Raw genomic sequence first — 25233 nt, 5'->3', positions numbered from 1 at the left:
CCATGTTTTCCTTGATATTCTTTGAATAATAATGCCTTTTTTTTGGTTTTACTTCATTCCTCTCCTGCACTGTAATAAAATAAAATCATAATAATATAAAATTATAATAATAACAACAAAAAACAACCCTAAAACCAGACGTACACTAGGTGGCGGTGTGCAGCTGAATTCACCGGCTGGTGTTTCGAGAGCCGCTCATTGGTTGAAGCCGCGGTGACGTCGGAGCGTCTCCCTGCTCAGCGGTGTCAACATGGCGGCGGTGGATGTCATTGTGAACAACTTGGTGACACTCTGGAGGATACCGGCCGTCCGGCAAAACTTCCACTGGATATTTCTGCTGATTTCCGTCGCGGGTTCGATCCTGAAGGAGCTGCAGCTCGTACCGCAGACGTACTTCAGCAGCAGCAGAAATGCGCTGAATGTGTGAGTAGCTGGTCTGCGGGTCGACTCCATCAGCACAGACAGTACAGACGCTGTAAAAGAACAACAGGCTCGCTTTAACCTTTTAAATACTTACAGTATTTACCCAACACGATCTAATTCTTCTCCACAAAATCCAGATTGGGGAATTTTCCAGCTGTAGCAGACCTGAGATCAGTGGTTGCATGTTTAAACCCTTTTTTTAAAGCTCTGAGGTGATCACCAGGATTTCTGCACTAATTCCCAGTTTCAGTTCATAAATGTGTTTAAAGCTCAGTTCTTTGGCTCTAATGGGAATTTAAAGAAACGTTTAAATGTTCCTGTGCACTGCCCACAGTATACTAGAGCTGCAACAATTATATTTTGATTTGAGTAAGAAAGCCAAAGATTTTTATTTTTTGGTTCCAGCTCCTTTAATGTGACAGTTTGATGCTTTTATTTGTCTACATGATGGTAAACTAAATGTTTTTGGACTGTTGGTCAAAGAAAACAACACACACGACGTCAACTTGGAGCTGTCGGAGGCATTTTTCACTATTTCCTTCACGTTTTAGAGCTAAAATGTATCAGTCAAGAAATAATTCAGCTGATGAATCACTATTGAGAATAATCAGTAGCTGCAGCCCCTTATATGTAAATCACTTTATTGATACCCTGAGCGGAAACTTGTTTGTTCGCTGAGAAAAACCAAAAGATACCGTCAATAAGGAGGTTTCAGGGAGCAGAAGAGCTGATACATGTGGTCTCAGAGAAGCTCTAATAAAGTGAATGCTCTGTTCTTCCTGCAGGTATTTTGTCAAAGTGTCGTGGGGGTGGACGCTGCTGCTGCTGACGCCCTTCCTCCTCCTCTCCAACTCCTCCTTCAGCAGAAGCGCGTACTTCCTCGGCCGGCGGCTGCTGTCTCTGGCGGTGGCCACGGCCGTCTGGTACGTCTGCACCGAGACCTTCTTCTACATCGAGGACGCGACCGGCTCGTGTTTTGAAACCGACGCCATGGACGTTCTCAAGAAGGAGTTCACAACCAAAGTCAGCTGCAGGCAGGCGGGCTTCCGCTGGAACGGCTACGACATCTCGGGACACTCCTTCATCCTGGCCTACTCCGCTCTCTTCATCGTGGAGGAAACGGCTCCCATGGCGTCCCTGAAGACCGCCAGTGTCTCGCCGCTGCCCAAGCTGGTCCTCAACCTGCTCTACGTGGCCTTGAATCTGATAGTGATCATTTGGGTGTGGATGTTCGCCTGCACCTCTGTTTACTTCCATGACCCGTCTCACAAGTTGCTGGGGACCGTATGCGCCCTGCTGGGGTGGCATCTGACATATCGTGTTTGGTATCTAAAACCTTTGTCGCCAGGACTCCCCCCTCACCGCCACCCAAAAGAACAGAAACAGCACGCCTAAGCTGCAGTCATACCTTCCTGTACAACCGTTGCCAATGTCGTAGCCATCCTCCGTACAGTTGATGTTATCTGTCCTCGGGTCCAAGCTGGCAATGCTATTTTAAGCAATTTTAAGTTATTCCCTCCTCACAGAAAGGACGGTTTGTACAGGACGACTGGCTCGCAGTTCCTTCGTGGTCGGTCGGCAGCTGCTGTTCCCAAAATGACTCTTGGTAATCTGAGATAAAAGCAAGACGCTGCTCTGCCGCCCAGCTTCCAGCCTCTCACCTTCAGGCTCAGCAGCCCGCAGTGCTACACTATTGTCTCCCAGTTTGTTGCCTTACAGTGCTTTACTCAGAGTAATCGCAGTTCTTAGACGTCTGAGTGGGAACACTTTGAGAATGTTTACAGCTCCAGTTGTGTAGCACTGATGACGTGTGTGTTTTTTGGAGACCAACTAATGTTTAGTAGCTGTTTATTTTTGTTCTTTTTAATAGGAAACTACCTACAGAACAAAGTCTGATCAGACACATTTTATTTCAATGAGCTGTCTAATTTGTATCACATGGTTTTTGGGTTAGTGTGACAACAGTTTGTGTTAAGTTTGCTCAGAGGATGTTGAGCTTGAATAGCAGATGTAAAGATAATTTTGATGTGTCATGATACGTAGACTGTAATTGTAAGCCAACCCTGCAGGTGCAAATTATTGATATAATTAATATGTTGTAAAGGTTAAAGCTGGAAATATTGACAATTATTTCCGTTATAGATAATCTGATTATTATTTTAAACAGTGAATGTTCACCACAGGTTATCTTCAGGTGTCTTGTTTTGTCTGAGCAACAATCCAAAACCCAAAGATATTAAATTTACTATCACATAAAGCAAAGAAAAGCAAAACAAATCTTCACTATTGAAAACTTGTAAACAAGCAACATTCAGTTTCTGATGATGGAATAATCCATTAATCAACTAATTGTTTTAGTTGTAATTTTATTTAATGTCAACACCAACATGAAATGACCAAAACTGAATTTAACCCACTAACTAGTACTGTATTATAAATATTGCCAAAGTCTGATATCTCTTCATCTGTGCCACAGAGTTGCACGCACGCGCACACACACACACACACACACACACACACACACACACACACACACACACACACACACACACACACACACACACACACACACACCTTCCTGCTGCCATAAATACTCACTCACTAGATTACCAAATGTGTATGAGTCCTGATGTGAAAATAGTCCCGAACAAATGCTCTATTTGTTTAACTCTACAGTGCCGAGCTGCTATAGGAAATAATTTCTATTTTAAAAACTGAAAGTTTCTAATTGTTGTTAAAGATTTCGTCCTCCTGAGTGCCGCAGAAGTTAAGTATTAAACGATGGATTCAAACATTGAAGGTTTTGGTCTTTTCATGGGATTTGTTGACAATAAGGATGCCAATAGAGTAACGCCAGCCTTGTCCTGTAATGAGGTATTTGGGAAACGTAGGTTCATGTAAATCACAGCAGTGTTTTTAATGATATTAACGATGTTGTAAATCAAATGACTGACATGTCAAACACACAATCTCTCTCTAGAGTGAAGGGAACATGGTGGGTTTTGGTGAAATCAAATAAAAACCAGGATCTGTGTATTCCATTTTCATTATTTATTTGTCATTGATGGCAACTGAATAAATTAAGGCTTATGAACAAACATCATAAAAAGCACCATAAATAAATGCATATATAGAAATATAAAAAATAAAAAGTAAAAAATAAAAAAATACTATAGTGAAATATAATGGCCACAAATCACAACTAGGATTTCTCGACTTTCTCTCGACTTTGTGTGTTCGGTACAGAAGTACAGATCCAAACCCGTCAGGTAGCGTGATTTCAGTCAGAAGAAGCAGTGGAGTCGGAAAAGATCGCAGTAATCAAAATGTACCAAGCGTTCACAATGATTCGGCTGGTTATGAAGTTTCTTGACGTTGTCGTCGGCTGTTTGTCAGTGAATAAAATAAGTGAATGTTTCAGCATCGAAAAGTCAACATAAATAAGCACATTTTATGATTTAAATCACAACAGGAAATCGTACTTTACACCTTTTGTGTCGTCTGGCTTGCTTCAAAACTTGGAATAATTCAGATGTATATATTTGTAAATCTTGTGGTTTGTGCCATTTACATCACTGCTGTTCATGCGAGGACAGTTTGAGAACAAATAAACCTCCTTGTGTCCTTTAATGCACATCTTAAATGCAGGGACGTGCACAGACAATACGAGGGGCTTTTGCTCTGACCTGAAGAAAAGGGCAACCCGTAGATGATTAATGGGATTCCCTGTGAATAAAAATCTGCACATATGCTTCAGAACAATGTGCGGTTTGTCACGTTTGCATCACATCGCACAATGTTTTGCTATAGGATCTTTGCTTATATGTTCATGTTATCGCGTAATATTGCAAAATATTATATGGTGCGATGCAAACGTGTCAAAAAGTAATTAAAGTTTGGATGATATGGCAATTTAATTAGGTTTAACTTCCTCCAAAAGTGGCAGCTCAGCCAAAGAGGGCAAATTGGTTCGACTTTAGCCTTGTGCACGTCCTTGCTGCCAAACAGTTGTGACTTCATTGCACTCTCCATATCAAACATGACACTGGACACAATGAACTACAGCCTCTACACTTTCTCACATATTATTTCTGAATGAAAATCAGATTTTTTTATCAGGTGTGACGCAGCAACGAGGTGCTGCTATTAAAGGAGCATTGATCATCGTCTTTGGTTCAACATAATCAGCCACAGCTGCAGCGTGCTGCTAATCACCACCTGCAGAGAAAACAGGGAGCATCCGAACAGAAAAAAAACCCCCACATAAATTACCTTCATTATCTGAGGTTTGATAGCTATTCTCCTTAATGGCAGAAAGAAACACTGAACTGTGAGTCCTTTCCGCAAGAATGTCTGTATAACCAGCCATAAAACCAAAAAGCAGCTTACAGCTCCAGCCTGTACCTCACATAATGAGTTAAGCACGGTTCAGGAGCAGAATTATAAACATGTTAAACCCTTGAGGTCTGACTAAGAAAAAGCAGAAAGGCTCCCATTAAGGGGGAACAGAGTGGGGAGCGAGAAAAAGTATACTGCATCAACAAACAACGAGACAGCTGGCAAGGCTAGCCGGGAGGGAAAAGGCTTTTTCATACACCTTTAAGCCTTCAGATGAGTCAGCTTCTCCTCCACTGTTCCCCTTATTTAACCTTTGAGCTCATTAAAAATTCAGCATGGTAAAATAAACGAGACAATGTATAATTAAAAATATCTATCTGTAAAAACAATCTTGCATCTGTCAGGAGGAGTCGGCGACAAACGAGCCGCAGTGAAATCCAGTGATTCTTCTTGCTCAGTATTGCTGAGGGACCATCTCCAACACACTGTACAGTGAAGGTGCTTCAAAGGTTACAGTTAGCCAGGAATCTGTGGTTCTGATGTTCAGGTAGTGATCATAAATTCTGCCTCTGGGCGACACAAAAATCCTCAGTGTCCACCCGTCACGAAAAAAACGCTTACACAATAATAAAGAACCCATGCAATGAAATATACATCCTAAACCTAATGCAACACGATTGTGCCATAGACGCAGAATTTACAGTTTTTACTACAAGTTCGGCCAAGTGTAACTTTTCAAACACCCGACATTTGTAACGTCTGAACTCAGCGACAAAGAGAGTGACAGTGGACCAGTGTGTGCTGAGTGATCTGTGGTGCTCTAAATAAACTCTGAGCTCACGAGTGTCTGTGTGTGTGTGTGTGTGTGTGTGTGTGTGTGTGTGTGTGTGTGTAGGGTGTACAGTTAGTTAAAAGAATAGCTCGACATTTTGGGAAATGCACTCGTTGCAGAGAGTCAGACGAGACGATCGATTATCACTCTCGTGTCTGTCTGTAAATATGATGCCTCAGTCAGCAGCCTGGTAGTTTAGTTTAGCATAAAGACTGGAGACAGGTGGCCCCAGTTTATGCCTGTCATCTGTTACTGTTACTTTATTACTGCTAACAATCTGCTTTTCCTGAAAATATATTTATATTTTATAACACTTATTGCTGTTCCCTGTATCCTCAAAGACTCTTCTAACTATTTTTAACCATGTTTGCTGCACAGTGAAAACACATTTTTAAACCCATCACCTCTTTTTAAATCCAATTAAAGATAGTAGCCAGAATATCCTTCCTCAGTTTGGACAATGTGAACCAAAAATTAAAATATATGTATATGTTTCTTCCCAATATTTGATATTTTCATACAAAATAATGCACTCTGCTTGTGACTTACAAACAGAGCAAGTCTTTTTTGGCTACCTGGATTACAGTCACAACTTAAAAATGTGTTCTATTGTTCAACAGATGGCGTATTTCTTTCATCCAGATGGTTAAAAGAGTATTTGGACATTGTGGAAACACTTGGGGGAAACTAGGGCCTTCTGTTTCCCCTTGTTTCCAGTTAAGCTAAGCTAACCAGCTGCGAGATCGAGCTTCATATTTAGCATGCAGACCTACAGAACAGCAGTAACTGTTAAACAACCCTCTGGGTTTCTGAGTAACGTATATATTTTTCTTAAAATTGGAAGCTGTGACTTGAAAATGAAGACATAAGAGGCATAAACCGGGGCTTGGAAACAGCTAGTCTGGCTGCATCCAAAGGTGACAAAATCAGCCAACCAGCATCTACAAATACTAACTTTTATGCTTTTTTTGGTACAAATTAAACAAATGAAATATAACAGGTTCATTAGTAAGCATTAGAGGTGCTGGTAGGCAGATTTATTAATCTTTGGACAGTGCCATGTTGGCTGTTTACCCCCGTTTCCAGTCTTTTACGCTCATATCCTCGCTGTAGCTTCATATTACCGACACACATGAGAGTGGTATCGATCTCAACGCCTCTCCTGAATGAAAGTGAATAAACTAAATGTCGAGCTATTCCCTTAAAGTTTGCCTCCATCCTTTCATCATTTCATGTGGCAGTTTCTGGCAGCACAGCACTTATCAGAGAGTATTTGTCATGTACATTTTCCTGTGGTTTTTACTGGTTAAACCTCAGGCTGATGGAGGAGTGAAGAGCAGGTATGAGTAATGGCTATAATAGTGGCATGCGAAGGTCAGTTAACCCCTGTCGGTGTTACTGTGTTTAACATTTTCTCTGGGTCTCTACTTTTTCAGTATAAGTGGACCCGATGCATGCCTCCAACAAAAGTTAAACAAGGACTCGTCGGCACAAGAGCGGCGAGTTACCACAAATTAAACTCGATGAAGGCCTTGATTACCAGAAAATGTGCTGTCAAGAATTTCTTATTATGGAATGTTTTAATATTCTTTGTTCACCCATAAGTAATAGTGTTCTCTATATAGATTCATTATGTTTTCCTGCAGTCATAAAACATTACAGAAAAGTTGAAACATCACACAAATACACAGACATTTAACACAACAAGAGGGCATTCACTACATGTATTTCTTTTTTAAATACCAGTAGGCAAAGTAGCCCATCCCTCCCAGCGAGCCCATGAGAAAAGAGGCCCCGAAGAAGGACGGCGGCTTCTTTTTTACCATCCGGAAGGCGTTGGGTAGGACTGCCGACAGAAGGGTCGTGTGGATGTCGCCCAAGACCTTGCGGAAAGCGTAGCGTTTTTGCACACGCACAAAAAAGGACTGCAGGTTGGGTCGGCTGCCGTCCTCCCAGTATTTCTTAGAAAGTCCCAAGAACTTGAGCCTGTGCAACAAGGCTCCGAGGCAGACATCAGCTAGTGTAAATTCAGGTCCACATAGCCACAACTCACATTTCTGACCTGCAAGGGAATGACATTTTTCATTATTTGGAAATATTTGTTTTTGGTGCCGTTATGATAGAAGATGATATCGGTTTTGACATACCTTGATACTCTAGTTTTCTTTTTTCCAGTTCAGCCTCCACTTGATCTAGAACCATGGCTAACTCCCCCAGAATTTTCTTCAGGTAATTCACATTATCGTGGTCCAAGATTTTTGCCTGACGATCATTTTAAAGACAAATAAATACTTTAGCAGTATAAAAGGCAAACCAGAACGCATTGTTATAAATTCTTATCATCACAAAGTAAAATAATGATGATAAATATGGACTGTAGCACTTTAGGAAAAGTGATAAGCGATAGATTTTCTCAACTTTTGGTTTAACAAAATGAGATTGGAGACAAATTATGACTGAAAAAGATTAATTTATTTACTGACAAAAATCTTTAAAATATATTTTCTTTATGAAATTATTTTTTCATTATTATATTTCTAACGTAAGGTATAAACTGTGCAAAACAATCCATATTTTCTTTTCTTTGTAAAAATGAAACTTGTCTTTTTGTCTTGATACAGCTACTGACGTAAGTGACGTAGAACGTCGGACAAGCAAAGTCAAAAGTACATAGCGCCTACATATTTGTATCGCGACAAGATTAAAATACAGTTTTGTTTGTAAAATCAAAGTAATGAGAATAAGTGTTTCCATCTTTCAAACTAGTTTCCTACACGATTACAAAAATGAATCCAAGGATGTGATTGTTGGATTTCAAATTTGTAGGGGGAGACAATAAAAGGAATGTTGTAACTTGTTATTTTTTGGGGGCTAACTCTAATATTATCACTTAAATGTATTAATAGTTTGTCACACTACTAGTTAAAGGGTAAAGTATTGTCCTTACTGTAATATTATTACTAGTAATGACTGCTGCTGGCGATATATCGTTACATTCCCAGTGACAGTCCTTGCATGTAAAGTCATTTTGCCCCATGTTAGATTGTAAATGTTGAGAATAACTGAAGTGTTACAGCCACATTAGTGGCTCTATAAGGCTGTAAGTTGCATTAAAGCTAAATAATAACGTCAGCGTGCTAATGTGCTCACAATACAAACACGCTCATGTTTAGCAGGTAATGTTTAACATGGGCCCAGTTGTAATATCCCCCCTAAGTCCTGAACCATCGCAGACTTTAATGAACGATGTAGCTTAGTTTTATCATCATAAGACAAACAACTGCACATACAAAGTCCAGGTTAACAATATGTCTGTATGTAATTAAAAATAAATATCTTTCTGCCGACTCCTTCCATGTGCACTGTCGTTTTAAGTTCACACAACACTGTCGGCATTGTGGGTTTTTCCCTTACGCAAAGACTTATGGAAAGTGTGCAAAAGGGCTCAAAACGTCAGAGCGGTTTCAAACATTTTGTTGATTTCACAGTAGAGACACTCCTGAGGCCTCGCAGACCTACCACACAACACACAACATAATCTGTGAGTGTGTAAGGGGGAGACATTAGAACTGGGCCATTTTATTTTCTAATTAGCACTAAACACAAAATACAGCTCAGACTAATGTGAATGTTAATAAAGTATTAGACAAATTAGTGGCAGTATTTGAAGGCACTGGTAGAACCCGACAGGCGATCTGAGGGGAAGATAAGACCAACCGACCAATCAACACACTGTCATTCCTAGCGCCACCTTGCTAGTGTGGCTAAACAAACAGGCTGACATGACACACACTCATGTCTCATCGATTCAAAACCTCATATTTTCATAACGCCGGTGGAACAGCCGTTGCTGTCTACTTGGTGTTTTTTCAGCCCGTCATCATGTGCAGGGTGTTCACATTTGCCGCTATTAGCAGGATGTAAAATGGTCAAATATGTCTTTGTAACAGATGCAAACGGCGTCAGTACACCTGGACACTTTCTCCAGGGAATATGAACTGTATTTAGGTCAAACGTACAGAGTAGCGTAATGAGAGGAAACCGCTGAAGGCTGGTCATGATGAAATTTCCCTCAGCTACAGAGCTGGAAATTCAATTATGTGGTCAAGACAATTTGGAAAATGAAATAATATCTGTCAGAGTGTTGAACCCTAATAAACCCCAGTTTAACTTGTGGTAGGGTCTGTTTATCACAGAGCTGTCAAAATAATGTCTCTCTATTATATTTCTGTGCTCCAGCTTACAGTTCATGGGTCTGGAATATCTCCAGGTGCAGATTAATGATATATAAGTCCTGGTTTGGGTTACAGTAATAGACTGTTAAATATTAAGGATATTTATAAAAACAATACTGCAGGTTTGTCTTGACTTGTGCCTTAAAAGGACTTACATTTTTGCTATTTTAGCTATTCATCCCACATTCGGGTGTAATTAATGGTTTTATTGATGGACTGTAATATATTAAGGTGTTTTGAATGGTTTTCTGTGTAGATTAAAGGATTTTTAAGTGGTAAATCCCTTAGAGTTCCCTGAATTTTCCCCTAAATTGAAACATCGCCTTTAAAGTATAAATTATGGGTTGGTTTTATGTTATTTGGCAAATTTTATCCCTTAAAAAGGCCTTAAATTCTCAAACTAATCCATTAAAAATACCTTAATTATCACAGTCCATTTATTTATCCATTAATCTTCTCCTTAAATCCCATTCAAATCCCTTTATTCCATCATAAGTAATGCATAAATTAAGATAAAAGTGTAATTCATGAATAACTGTACAGGTAAACTCACCATGAGCTTCTTCTGCTTGGACAGGTACGGTTCTGTCAGCTGAGGCTCCTCATGATCCAACTTCATCAGCTCTGTCGCAGCATTGGCCAGATGTCCTGAAGACACACACACACACACACACAAAGGACACACACACACACACACACAAAGGACACAGACATAGTGTCTTGAATGAAATCCACACTGACTTATAGATCATGTTGCTTAGGAGATACGTGCATATAGTCAGTAGGCAAACTAGTCTTAAACTGCAGATATTATTATATATTCTTAGACATTTACTACATTTTTAAACAACAGTGTTTCTGTCCTATTTTGCACACTTTCGGTATCGGTGTGTTTAATCCTCCGAGGAGTTATCTGACTGTCCATAGAGCTTTATTCTTATCTGGTCTCCCTTCAGAGTCGCTTGAGTGCAGCAGGAGACACTTGTGTTGTCAGCTGATTGTCCTGATGTATATATCTGCTTCCTCTGTGCCTCAGAGCTCCAATGTTGTTCAAAAACTATTAAAAAACACATCAGTGAACCACATTGTTGCACTGGCTGAAATATTCCTTCATTGTGATGAAGCACATACATCGTCCTGCTGCTTTAAATACTCACTAGAGCAACTATGTGTATTAATCCGCCACTGAAATGAGTGCCCAGCCAATGCACGTGTCCTGCACTATATTCTCCCGTTGAAGTAAAGTTTGCTAAAAACTATAGTGTCCAGTTGTTCTAGGAAATTAATTAGCCTTTAGTCTCATACTTTTATAGACAAAATCCATCCATATATATTTTAAATTTTTCATTTTATTATTTATCATCTCTATTTATTGTCACTGCACAGCAAAAATGAATTACTTTTTTTTAATATATATATATTCACATGAATCTAAAGAAATAAACAGAATACTAAAAGATGAACCCAGAACTATAAAAACATTTCAGTGTGGAACATAATTAGTTTCAAATTTGACCCAGACTCAGACTCAGACTGTTTTGAATACCCAGAGTGAAAAAAAAATGTACATAAAAAACAACATAAGTGGATAATTACACACAAACACCAGTGATGCTTTAATCAGGCTGAAGAGCACAAACAGTCCAGACCAGGAGGCCTGATATCAGCTGTTTGGATGTATAAACCTGGCATCACTACAGTGTGCTGCACTAAGGGATTTTTGGTATTGAGTAGCGTCAAATTACACAGTATGCTAATCACGCTGTGCACATAAAAACAGGGATTTGTTTGCCGATGATGTGGGAAATGGTGCAAGGAAGATGAATAGATTTGCATTCATAATGCCTGTCTGTTGTCTCTGCTTTGGGAGACTAGTTGGTCCCAAAGTTGAAGCTGATTCAACCTCCAGAGCTTGTAAATGTTCAGATTAGTGAGTTCAAAACACTCAAATCTATTTATAATATGCATCCAAAAGTAGAAATACACAAAAAACAAAAATAGCATCAACTTTTTATCTTGTCAATCTACAATCTACTTCTGAATAAACTGTCTGATATGCTAACAGGTTAAGCATATTGCTAACACATCACACAGACCTGCAGACACACATGCATCCGCTCAGAATATTAGGCGTGTGTGAACATGCATTGTGAAATGCAGCAGAACACGCCGTCACATGAAATCAAGCTGCATCGATGCACAATACGAGGTGATTCTGTGAACACGGTGTGCATTTGTGTGTGTGTGTTATACACACTTGAGTGGATCTGGTGGCTAGGATTTGTAGTCCAGTCTGTTTCTGCAGAGGTCTGACTCTGTGGACAATCATCTGTCTTTATAGTGTGGGTCTTTCTAGGAGCAATGGTTTGTGACGGATAAACTCTCAGTAACTGCGAAAGCTTAAAAGCTGTTTGATTTGGCACCTCATGGAAAGCTACTTATATTTGTTTCTTTATGGTCTCGCTGTGCCTTGTTTGAGATCACAGGGCAGAGGTATTACAGAGGTGTTTGTAACAGGGTCTTAAAACCCTAGAGGCTGCCTGAGTCAGTAACATTTTATAAAGTAATTGTGGTCAACGGCTTTTGGGAAATATGATAAGTTGCTTTCTTTAGAGTAAGAAAAGATTCACGTGTGTTCTGTAAATATGAAGCTATAGCCAGCAGCCGGTTAGCTTAGTTTAATATAAAGACTGGAAACAGGAAAAACCACATTTCACCACCTATAAAGCTCAAGTCGTATCTTGTTTAATCTGTTAAAAAAACTAAAGTGTAAGACTGGGATGTCCCAAAATGTTGAACTTTTTCTTTTTCTTTACATTTGAATTCTACTAAAACATACTTTGATTGGCCAGAAAACCCTTTTTTTAATTTTACTGTAATTTTGTAAAATCTTATATAACTGGATTTATTACTGGTTTTATTTATTTTATTACAGTATACAGTGGAATATATACATTCATACATACATACTTCAAAGTGTTCTTGTTGTAATTAATGCAGTTATAAACAATCATGCCTACACAATAAGGCGAGCTGGCTTCACTTACTACGTATTTCTGCGGTGGCGTACTTTGGGATCATAGAGTCTGTGGTGAGCTCTGGGTGGAGGATGCATCCGTGTGTGTAAGCGTCCATGGGCAGACCGTCCAGTAGCTGACGGTACTGCTGCACGCGCTCGTGGAGAGGCGAATCTGCATCAGGAATCAGCTGAGCCACCGTGTCTGCAGGGCGAGACACCGATGTGAAAAAACAGGAATACAGACACGTAATATTTTCAGAATACCTAATGAACTGTTATTAAAAATAATATAATTCTCAGTGCTTCCGCTGTCAGATGCAGAATGGTAACCTGGTAACAGATGACACCCCTCGCTCTCTGTAACACACCACCGGTCACACTTCACAAAGCCTGACATTTAAACAATACCGGAGCAATCTGAAAGAAGAATCTCCTGCAGACTAAGCTCCTGAGAATTGATACTGAGTGGGAAAGTAAATGCATTTAAGCTTAAAACAAAGTGTAACCCCCATGAGATGAAATTCAAGGAAAATCCAGATGAATAAAAACACACAATATATCACAGTTTCATTAAACATGCGGGTTAATTAGGCACCACTGTAAGCTTGTGGCACCGATCCCCTACTGGCCTGATCCGTTCTATTTACCTGCTGTTGTTCAGATTTAAGGAATAAATCAAAATGAGCTTATTTGCTTTGTTGCCAAGAGTTAGATAAGAAGACCACTCTCATGCAGTACTCAGCAGGGTTAGGTTAGGTTAGCAGGCTTTAGTGTTGTCTTTCCATACAGTTGAGACGGAACTAGAATTACCGCCTCATGCATACAGATGTACATTCCAGATGTTTGGATGTGGATCTTAATTCTCCACTAGCTTTGGCCTCTCCTCTTGCCTCTCTCTCTCCTTTTGTCCATCTTTGTCTCTTTCTCACTCTTTTCTTACTACCTGTGTGAATGATGTGCTTGAGCTTTGAGTCTCTGTGGTCTGTCCTCTTCCAGGTCTCGATGGTGGAGTGGCGGTCGTGTGGTTCAGATCTGTTTGGGGACGCCTGGGGTCGCTCATTGTCTTCCTGGGTCCTGCAATTTTCTCATCATAATTGTATGAAATGTTGGTCTACTCTGTACAAGTGACATCTGTTCCTGGGCGACGGACCCATCCCCTTTCTTTATTTCTCATTTGACTCGAGGGTCTAAGAATAGAAGATGTCGTTTGCTGCACAGATTCTGAAGCCCAGATTCTGTCATACAGGGATATACAGTATAAATAAAACTGATTTGGCTTGACATTGTGGAGCTTCGTTGTTGTTGTCCACTAGCGTGTAAGCTCATTGCGAGAAGCATGAGTCACATTCCTTGTATGTGTTCACATGCTTGGCCAATAAAGCTGATTCTGATAGAACATTCATAGAACTTCAAATATGGATGCTGCTGCAAAGAAGTTACAAATTCTTTTCAGACACATCTTCAACCCAGCAAGTACAGAAGATCTGTACAGTTAGCTTAAAGGTGGACACCCAAGATCTGTGTGACCAATTCAGAAAATTTAAATTTTAATAAATTCCATGAAGACTTTCCTCATATATTGTGTTCACAAGAACGAACCAAGATACACCAACGTTTTGTCTCTAGAGTCAAAAGCTCCAAAAAATGCTGGATGCTGCATTTCCCATAATGCAACTCAACACGTTAGACCATCCCGGCCTGGTAAACTTCCACATCATAAAGTCTGCATCTAGTTTGTAACACAGGCTTTCTGTTGAAACCTTGTAGTTTCCAATCATGTGCTTATACAACCTTGAACACAACAGTAGAGATCATTTTATAAAACTTAACAAAGCTCCTCCAGAACAACGTAGTGCTCCTCATCACTAATAATCTGATCTTGGTGAGTAAAATTGGTTGAGTGTCTCTTCAAGTGCAACGCCAAAGTCAACAGCTGGTTAGCTTAAGGACTTGAAATATGAGACAACAGCTCGCCTCCCTCTGTCCGAGGTTAACAAAATGCAACCACCAGCAGCTCTCGTTAATGAACACATAAATTGTGTAACTAATGTGTACGATAAACTAAGTCCAGTAGTGTCAATTTGTCATGTCATGGAGGTTGTGTAGCGGACTATTTATTGGCCTGGCCGAGTAACTTCATGCAGTTATTATTGAGGGAACCAGCTTTTATATTTTTGCTGTCCTAATTCTTGTGTTAGCACCCAGTGTGCTGGCTACATGCTGCATGGCTGGGAGGGACGTTCAACTTAATGACCTGCTGCTGAGACTCAGTATTAAGGATGCGACAGGTTAGCAGAGCAGAGTGAGCTTTTATCTCTGTTCAGGGTCACAGCCAACCAAACACAAGGACGGCATCGCTGACAAAATAGAGATAGTCAGTTGGCTGCTTGTGGATGTTCGGGCCAAAGGCTTGCAGAGGGTGGAGCCGCACCTGGCAGAGCTCCAGAAAGCTGAGTAATCAGTCTCAGGGACCTGCATGCCGACCTGGGCATGTCATGCAGTGGTCCCCTATGTGGTCCGCTGCAGCACTGTGGTGAAAACATTCGATCAGCAACTACACCCATGTGAAGAACAACCGAATGCTCAAATCGTCTTGGAGACAGCGATGAACATTACAGAATATTAGAGCAACTGAGGCTGTGATTTATTGATTGTTGGCAGCCGAGTTTTCACACAGTTCAGAGTGAACTCTGATGCAGGGGCGGATCTAGAGGGGTGGTAATGGGGTGGCAGCTGTAACAAAAATGTCCGGCTACGTCAGCTGCCACCCCAACTGACTATCTCTGTTTTGTGTCCAATGCGGTCCAATTTAACACATTAATTTAGATTAATTTAAAAAAATAATGTGTTAAAAATGGAAATTAAATTATCTGTTCTTGCCATATTTTAGATCAAGTGATCGGCTTCAGTTCAGGGAAAAAGCCTTGTCTTTGGAAAATAAAACAATTTAATGATTTAATGCCACCTTTAGATATTTCTATTCAAAGCTTTAATAATGTGCCATCATAATATAATGTTTTTATAACTTCATTGGGGGCTTTTCCAAGTAAATATTGAAAAACGTGATTATTTGCAATTAAGTCAGCATATATTTCTGCCTCTCCAAGCTTCCCCTCTTTCCACCCCATGAGTATTTTTCCAGATTCGCCCCTGCTCTGCTGCAGCTCAACAACACCGTAAAGCAGTTGGAGTTGGCACTACGTTGCTCTGTACTAGGTATAAGAGTCTCTTTTCTGAGACATCTGCACTTTCCAGGCCAGCTGCAGCCCACGTTGCCAGCGATCATTAGGGATTTACGCGCAGAGAAAAAGCATGTCTGTGAGTCTTATCCAGCAGATTGACTTCTGACTAAAAGCATGTGCAGCTTGAGGTCTGGTTTTAAAACATGCGGTGGATTCATTTAACATCCAACAGACCAAAATGAAAACAACAAATACACCTCAACTGAGCTGGTTCATTACACTCTGGAAAATACTGACTGACTGAGTGGCAGATTCTTGTACGCCATCAAAACGTCCGAGAGAGATTAAGGCTATTACCTTCATACAGAACGCTATCAAAGAGTTAAAATGAATGAAGAACTAGGCATCAAACCATGGTCACTCACTGCCTTCTAGCCTTTTATTAAGGAGCAAGCAGTGAACCAGATCTTCTGCAAAGCTTTCAAGCATCGCTGCTCCGAACAAGTGACCACAAACTAAACTAAGACAGGGGAGTTCTCCAGTTATTGGCCAACATCCCTAAGGCCTTTACTGGTTTGTGGCATTACATAACTGCATAATGTCTGAACTGATGAATTTATAGGACACGCCACCCACAGATACTATAACACAACACACAGGGATAACAGGATTGAGTGTATGTGTTTCTCTTGGCAAAGGCAGTGGATGACATTCATGGCTGTTAAGCCTGAATCTGAGTCACGTCAATGCCTCACAATGCGCATTTTACATGTTTATATCGCTACTTATTTATTTTTGGCACTCAGTGTTTTAGTGATAATCGCTTCTTTATTCATTAAGTTCTCTCTCAGGTTCATATCTGTGTCTGCAGCCACAAATTTCCCCAAAGGGACCACTCCAATTTCATCTAATCTAATCAGAGGAGTTCATCTTTGTGACATTGGTGCAAAGACATTGTTGCAATGACTTACATAGTTTTTCAGCACAGTACACACTGACACACACTGTACAAGGACGACAGATGGCCTCAAATGGCTTCCAATTGTCTTTGCTACCCCAGCTTCTCAAACTGGGAGCCTTGGCAACAGGACAAACCAGGCAACCTCCAATTGTCATTTGGGTTGTACTAAAACAATGGCCTGTCAGGGGGGGCCCAGGGCAAACATTTGCTGCTGGGTGCCTTCATATTCTTCTTCTTCCTCTAAAGTTTAGCCAGCAACCATTGATTTTGCCCCCTGAAGTGACAACTCCCGCTGGTGGATTTAATCCACTGTAGCCAGCTAACTAATTAAGCTACCGTTAAGTCAGGGAGTTGGTTGAAAATTAAATCTGCAGTTGATTTTTTTAGTGTTTCCAGCGGTTTTAAAACAAGAATCTTGTTGGGGTCTTAAATATGCACATGACATATGGCTACATGATACTGAAAGATAAAGCCAGAGCTGCATGTCCCAGGTGAAAAGTCAACATTGATGATTCATGTAGAAGACATAAATAAAGAAACAGTACTGTTCTTGTATTGCAGTGTAGAGCTATAGTATTATAAGTTTAATAAGGGAAAGATCAGACTAATATAACCCTGTTTGGCTGCTTAGCTTACATAAATGTTTATAGTTTTAAACAGCATGCTTTTAACGTTACAAAAGAAAGCGCACTGAACATTTTCCAGGGCATTATACAGTGGATAAATATACATACTCAAAAATTGGACACTCAAATAAAATAGAGGGCAGTAGTGACCTATATAGTAAATAGAAAGTGATTTTGGACACACAGCCTAATTGATGTGTGTGTGGAACACAACAACATCTTGGATGTTGAGTTTGGTTAGAGATGCTGGAGTGTAAACATCCCAAAGTCCAATAAAGAGCTGGACGGAGCCGCTAATGTCCACCTAAACTCTGATAGCATCAAAGACAGTAGGCTGTAGGTGGTACATACATTGAACATTTGACCCAGGGAAGAAACATTTTCTCTTGTGTATTTCTAAAAAGAAACCCTTTTTAAACTCTTTAAATGCAGTGTATTGATTTTACTACAACCCCATGCACACTACTTTACTTTACTTTCTGTTACAGTTGCTAAGCTACGATTGGACAACCGCTGTGCAGAGAAGGGGCTTTAGCAAGCTCTCAACTGGGGTCCAACAACTTCTTTGTGTCACAGGGACCCACGGCGGGATAACCTGCTTTTAGCCACTCTTTTAAAATCAAAAGTTTAAAGTGACGAGAAGAAAGAGAAACAGCCTCGTCAAATGTGCTGTAGCATACCTCCCACAAAGGTTTTCTCCAGGTAATCTATAATCTGGTTGTAGTCACTGATGATGTTGTCCCCATGGAGGAAGACGGGCACCTCCTCACCCAGATTCAGCCTCATGAACCAGGGCTCCTTGTGCTCCTGCAGCGGCAAGCTCACATCCCTCTCCTCACAGACCAGACCCTTCTCATTAATGACTAGACGTACCTGCAATTATAAGCACAAAAAAAACGTCACATGACCTTCTGGCTGATGCGGGGAAGATGAGACATTGAAGGCATTCGTTTACTGCAGGTTGCACAAATCCAAAAAGAGTTCAATAGGCAAGAAAGGTTTGTGTACACTCTAAACACACCACACCTTTTCTTATATATAAATAAATTAAATGCACAGGGAATATTTTGTGGCTTTAAAAATATCATCCAGATGGTAAAACACAAAAACAACAATGCTAAGCAGACTGGCTAATAGCTTCAGCTCTTAGTTTATGACATTAAACTGTTATCATGTTTATGTTGTATAGAATAAATAGGCTTAGCTGAAATGTATGGCAAAATAATGAGACACAGCGTGCTCAAGTTTGAGTAAAAACCTTCCAGGACAGTCAGGATCCATTGCTTGTGGGATGAAGGATAAGCCAAGGTCCATGGAGAGCTATTAGTGGGAATAAGATTAATGAAAGGAGATGACACTTGGGGTATAAAGTGCTACATTTGGCCACTTAGGAGGAACAGCAAAATGGGAGTTTTGCTAAACATGGCCAGACACGGTGTAATGAAATAAAACTGAGAGATTTAGTAACACAAGCAAAGTAATTATAGTGGGGGCCACTGGTTCGGACAGCAGGAAAAAATCTATGAATGCAGCAGGAAAATCAAAGAGGTAAAACACTTTTTACATCTCCATCAGCACTGTTAGACACTAAATCAAGGATTTCTATATAAAACGGTTGAATGTTGGAGGTCCCAGGCTCACACTGCTGAGGTGTCCCTCGGTGATGCCCACAATAACACTGCTGCAACGAGAGTTTGTTATATAATAATATTAGTCACTCCTTAGTAATGATGCCAAATAGTTCATCTGCTTGGGAGGCAGAAAATAAACTTACTGAAGAATAAATGTTTCCACTACGTTTGCTGTTAACAGTGGTGGAAAGGAACATTTATTCAAGTACTGTAAGGACAGTTTTGACGTGCTTTACTTTCCATTTAATTCTATTCTACTACATTTCAGAGGGAACTATTATGCTTTTTTTATCCACTACATTTATCTCACAGCTGGAGTTACTAGTTAACAGGTTTTACATTTAAAAAAAAACATGATAAGCTTATGAAATATAACACGCTGTTAAAGATTAAATGAGTGTTTCCCATATTTTTTTGACCCCTTACAAAAAAGCTGTGTCTCACTGGGGCCCCTTGTCATGTTTCATTCGTCCTTGAGTTGTTTGCTTTTCCACCAACTCCTCACATGGTTTCATTTGAATAAGGAGGTAAAAGTCAAATCACTCACAAAAAAACAAAGATTAGAGAAAGAGAAAGAAAAATACGAATTTGTTTATCAGAATTATCTTTTTCTTCTTTATACTGTGACCCTTTGGAGGCACAGAAGGGAGTCCCTTTTGTAAAATGTGTAAAAATGTGTTAAGAGTCTGGTTCTTGGCAATAACAAATTGTTCACTATGCAGTTATTCAGTGTAATAAATGAATGCCAGATAAACAACATTAAATATCCACGGCCGGATGAAGAAGGGTGGCATGGAGCTGCCTGCCCCCAGTTTGGTGTCAAATGCAGTCAACTTTAACACATTAAATTAGATTAATTTAAAAAAAGCAACGCAAATTGATTTAATGATCTGTTATGGCCACATTTTAGACTAAGTGAAAAAATGTCTAAAGATTTGGAAATAAAACAGTTTATTGATTTCTAATGTCACCATTAGAACCTCTCTATTTGATACTATACTAATGTGCCACAGTAATTTAATGTTTTTGAGTTCAAATATCTTTAATTTTGGGGCTTTTCAAAGCAAACATGGAGATTGTTTGCGATTAAATCAGCATATATTTTCAGTCTTCATGCCACCCTCTTGCCACACCATGAATATTTCTCTAGATGCGCCCCTGAAAATCTCCTAACATGCAATAATATCAATAAAAACCTTCTATTTGTAACTCCAAACAGTCTACATACAGGGACAGATTATGAGACAACCGGACCCTGGACACAAACATGTAAAAGGTCCTCCATCCCTCCGACAATGCAACAATACATCCACCCTGAAAGAGATACAAATCAGCGGCGTCTCTTTGTGGTCATTCTGTGTCTCTTTGTGGTCGGCGCAACAAGAAATGTTAACAGTCTTTTCACAATGAGGCTCTGGTCCAGTAATCCATCCATGACACTAACAAGCCAACTACCTACAGTACCTATTGACCCTCTACTCCAGCCCCTGTTTGAAGGAGGTTGACCTTTAATGAAGGTTGGAAACCACTGGACTACACTATGTATCTGTATTTTAAAGCTCTATGTCAGCTACAGCAGTAAAATGCAGCTCACGCCTTGATGCATTAGGATTAGAAATAATGTGATATATCATGATATATTAGATTTTTCTGCAGAATTAATACTTTTACTGACAATACTTCTGTACTTTTCCTTGAGTAGACTTTTGAATGCAGGACTTTAACTTGTAACAGAGTTTCTACATTGCTGTATTGGTCCATTTATCAAGTAAAACACCTGAATACTTCTTCCTCCACTGGTTGTTAATGCACAATTACACTGGAAATCACAAGATCCTAATTCTCAAATGACACGGACTCTGCCTCTACACGCACAGAGAACAGCAGAGTGTTACACTCTCAAGGAGGGTGTGCTGAAGGTGTAAATCTCTAACCTGCAGGCCTTGAGGGTGCCAGTGCTGTATTGATCTGTGAAGCTGGCCTCTAAATGTGGTGTTACTCCAGGGTATCAAGCTCCATCTGTCTTTATCTTTATCATATCTCTTGTGTTCACAATACATCGCTCATGTGAGTTAGATGAATATACATGACCCACTTCAGGAGCACGGTTACAGTGGCAGTTAGTCGTGAAACATCATAAACAGAGAAGAGGGGTAAAAAGTGTTGTGCAGGAGGAATTCAATGGCACAGCTTCCCCGCTTTCCTCAAGAACTTGCTGAGGCATACACAGCCCTGTAAATAATCCCCCTGAACACCTGATGACGATACTGTCTACACAGAGATATCGGTTGTTGATCTGCTGGAGAAATCACTGCTTTGTCATTATCACTCGCTCAGTATCTCATTGCCAAAGTGTTTAGAGTAGGATTCATTTTTAGAGAAAGGTTTTTCAAGTGACACAAGACCGACTAAATATAACACTATCTTTCAAGGTGATGCAGAGATACCTCTGATCACATCGCAAGCGTTTGCGTTATAATTGTTAAAATATTCAGTTAAATTCTGGTGGAGTGGACAACCTAGTGCTTGGCCTCTTAATCTCATAAAAGCCATCCCCAAAATACCATCTAAAGCACGCATCAGCTTGCATAACAACAAATGTCAGTCACCATTGTACAAATAAATATAATCAGGATCGCTCTGCAAATTTAGTGCCGCAGTTTTACTGAAATCTATGTGTTCTGTTCTAAAGCTGCATGCCCAAGAGTCTGTTCATTGACAGCAGTGGTAGTGAGCGTCACTTCAGCCTCTCCAGCTCCAGGATTGAGGTGATAATCATGACAGTGAGCCTGGTGTTTACCCTCTGCTGAGTGACAACCGGCACAATCAACCGCTCGGTGGATGTGTGCCAACAGTCGACGTACCGACATGAGACTGAGCAACAGCACAAGGTTGTTGGTCTATGGTGGAGAGGAGGATATACTGTAACACCATCCTTCAGTTCATACAGTAAAGCTGAGTACATGTCGGGAAATATGCATTGAGCCACTTCTCACAACAAGAGAATGTAACCAATCCTACACTATGGTGTGTAATGAAAGATCAAAGCACAGGCAGAGTGGAGCTCACCAGAGCTAAAGATTATTTTCATTCTTGATTCTGAATCTGCCAATTATTTGTTTGATGAATCCATTAATTGGTGACATGTCCAATAAAGTGAATAATGCCCATCACAAAGGGATGTCAAGATATTCTGTTTGTTTTCACCCAAAACAAAAGCAAATCTGTACTTATTTTGAAAAGCTGGAACGAGGTAATGTTTGACTCTTTAAAACTTTAGAATTGATTAGTTGCTGATAATGTTTCTGTTGATCGACTGACTGCGCCAGGGGTTGGATGCAATGCGGCTCTTTAACCCCACTCCAGTGGCTCCCTGTGGCTTTAAGTAAAGAGAGAAATAAATAAAGTGGAAATGATAACCGTTATTATAAAAATTTGATGGGGATAAATTACAGTTATTTTCTCAACATTTTATTTCATCATCATAAAATATGTTTTGCAGCAGCTTTTGATAGTAAAGGTTGTGGATCCCTGGTCTAAGTGATTAGTCGACTAAATGTTTCAGTTCTAAAACTCACATAAATAAAGCATAAGAGTGGAATCCATGTGTACACATAAGGCACAGAGGGGGACTATTTAGTAGTGCACTTCCATACATTTGGGCAATTTACGAGAAAAAATCTCAAAACAAAATGATCAAAGTCGAAGCAGCAGAGGCTGAGATATCCTGACTTTTACTCCCTACTATGGGTCGAGCTCCATAAACACTGGATCTTATACTCCCCCATAATGCAACTTGATAGTGTTTACAGAGGGACAAATTAGCTAAAGATCCAGCCTTGGGGAAAAGGGTTGTTGGAAATTCTTAAAAGAACAATCTCATATTATTGTTTATATAATATTTCTGTTTATTATCGACCTTTAACAAACGTTTCCAATGAGTCGACTGATCGTAGCAGCTTATAGATCACAGCCCCACAAAAGAGCCGAGTCAAGGCATTGCAGCTATAGTCCAAACATTGTAATCATTAAGGTTACAACCTATATACTGTCAATGGTTACAACTTACAGTTATTTTTATTATTGATCTCAATTAATATTTTAGTCTATTAATTGTAAAACAAACACCCATCACAACTTCCCAGAGCCCAAAGTGACGTCCTTAAACTTCTTGTTTATAGAAACTTATTTCTAATTTATCGTCTATGATGCAAAGAGCAGCAAATATTTAGGCATATTTTATATTTTTGCTTTAAAATGTACTTGTTATTATTAATTTCCTTTCAACTGACTAATCAGTGAATCGACTAATTGTTGCAGCTCTAATAATAACATGAACCGAACGCTGTAGATGCATTCAGACTGCAGAGATTACACATTAAAAGTTGGGATAATGACTTTGAAAAGGAAGTTTATAGGTTAAGATTAAGTCACAAACTGATGAGTGAACTCAACTTAAGTAGTAAAATTGGTGGAGTGTTTCTTTAATATACATGCTTGTGTAGTAAAGCCCATACATAACTGTACACAGCCTTCCTGCAGCTTTGTTATCACTGTGAATGTATTAATCTTTTTTTAACATCTTTCTTCACGCATGCTCATCTCACAGCAAAGGTACAGGTGACTGTCTGCCAAGGTAATCAAAGGTAGACTTAAAGAAGCCATTACGATAACAACATACGGTATGATTCAGCTGCAGAAGGGAGAGAAGATGGCCTTTGGTTTGTTTTGCACATCATTTTAATCAATTATTTAGGATGTCATGTGCCAGAGCACATAGGTTGTAACCAGCCACAGGGACAGAAGCAGCCTTAAGGTGTTAATAAAAGGTGGAAGCTGGTGAGATATGAAGGGTGGTTTATGCGGTGGTGAGTGAAAGACAACAGAATATTGACTATCAATCCGGCTATATGTCGAGGAAATGAGCCCCATGCTGCAGCAGCGCTTGTCTAAACGTCTCAAACGGGAGATCTGCCCAGCTGCAGGATCAAATTCATATTCCGGAGCAATGTGCAGGAATAAACATGCACACACAATAAAAAAAAACACAACATGCTTTGATCATAAACAAACACAGAGCTCCTCCACGCTGTAGCATCATGCAAAGAGACGTGGAGCCACCTCCATTTTCAAGCTCTGCTCTCTCTCTCTTTTTTTTTTTTTTCTCTTACCTTTTGGGAGGTGAAAGACTGCGTCCAGTGGTACAAAACGAGCCTGTCTTTATTGAAGGGTTTGGGCTCCGCCGTCGGCTCTTCGCACTCCTCCCCGTCTGTGATTTTGCCGTCCTCGTCCATCGCTGAGATGGGCCACCAGCTACAGTTGGTGGGGGTAACATGGTTGGAAGACGCCATGACAGAGCGTTTTGTGCGTGTGGAGGAGAGGAGCGAGGAGGGAGAGAAGAGGAGAGAGAGAGAGAGAGAGAGAGAGAGAGAGAGAGAGAGGATTTTCAGCAGCTCGTGCTCAGCATCATCGGTTCACGCGGCAGCAGCATCCGTCAGTGTCGGACAGCTCCGGTGCTGAAATCGGCTCCAACCTCCGAATGAAAACACAAATAAAACAATAATAAATAAATAAAAAAAAAGCAATACACAGCCTAATCCATATGCAAATAGCTTACTTACTCCAGCACAGCATGCATGTTGTTACACTTTACAGTTAGATCAATGTGTGTAGCCGTGTTACATCACGCGGTGGGCCACGCACAAACATGCGCGGTGGAAACGCGCGCAGGGAGCGTTTCAGTGGAAGGTCAAGCGGCTCTGTGTAAGGACACGTATGGATGTAAGATCACATTGTTTAAGGTCTGGGAATTACATGTGTCTGCACGTGCTACTGGCGACATAAACAAACAAACAAACAAACAAACAAACAAACAAACAAAGTAACAGATACTTGCAACATGTGTGCAGGTCTGTAGTCCCAGGAGTGACATGTTCTACTTCTACTGGAATATAGTGCCACTTTTTGCTGCTTTATTCCATTACAT

General features: G+C 40.2%; 2 protein-coding genes across 2 annotated transcripts; one reads left to right on the top strand and one right to left on the bottom strand.

The window, feature by feature from the left end:
* The first annotated feature begins 211 nt into the window (after positions 1-211).
* On the top strand, positions 212-3459 carry fitm2 (fat storage inducing transmembrane protein 2). The gene is made up of 2 exons (XM_051425171.1): positions 212-423; positions 1209-3459. Exons 1-2 carry the CDS (start codon positions 251-253, stop codon positions 1816-1818), a joined length of 783 nt encoding a protein of 260 aa, XP_051281131.1. The 5' UTR covers positions 212-250; the 3' UTR covers positions 1819-3459.
* On the bottom strand, positions 3460-24934 carry gdap1l1 (ganglioside induced differentiation associated protein 1-like 1). The gene is made up of 7 exons (XM_051425170.1): positions 24869-24934; positions 24419-24780; positions 18297-18489; positions 12876-13049; positions 10382-10476; positions 7741-7855; positions 3460-7655 (listed from the first exon to the last, which is right to left on the bottom strand). Exons 2-7 carry the CDS (start codon positions 24596-24598, stop codon positions 7312-7314), a joined length of 1101 nt encoding a protein of 366 aa, XP_051281130.1. The 5' UTR covers positions 24599-24780; positions 24869-24934; the 3' UTR covers positions 3460-7311.
* Positions 24935-25233: the final 299 nt, after the last annotated feature.

Source organism: Dicentrarchus labrax, unplaced genomic scaffold (genome assembly GCF_905237075.1).
Source record: "Dicentrarchus labrax unplaced genomic scaffold, dlabrax2021, whole genome shotgun sequence".
In the NCBI taxonomy this organism is placed as follows: domain Eukaryota; kingdom Metazoa; phylum Chordata; class Actinopteri; family Moronidae; genus Dicentrarchus; species Dicentrarchus labrax.
The sequence above is the reverse complement of the archived record's forward strand: the minus strand, read 5'-3'. Positions and strand labels throughout refer to the sequence as shown.

What these genes read in the sequence shown, in the direction of transcription:
- fitm2 (XM_051425171.1), top strand. Translation starts at nt 251, where the DNA reads ATGGCGGCGGTGGATGTCATTGTGAACAACTTGGTGACACTCTGGAGG. An exon ending in AGCAGAAATGCGCTGAATGT is followed by an intron (nt 424 to 1,208) that starts GTGAGTAGCTGG and finishes TTCTTCCTGCAG; the next exon opens with GTATTTTGTCAAAGTGTCGT.
- gdap1l1 (XM_051425170.1), bottom strand. Translation starts at nt 24,598, where the DNA reads ATGGCGTCTTCCAACCATGTTACCCCCACCAACTGTAGCTGGTGGCCC. An exon ending in CGCCACCGCAGAAATACGTA is followed by an intron (nt 10,477 to 12,875) that starts GTAAGTGAAGCC and finishes GTGTGTCTTCAG; the next exon opens with GACATCTGGCCAATGCTGCG. An exon ending in CCAAGCAGAAGAAGCTCATG is followed by an intron (nt 7,856 to 10,381) that starts GTGAGTTTACCT and finishes AATGATCGTCAG; the next exon opens with GCAAAAATCTTGGACCACGA.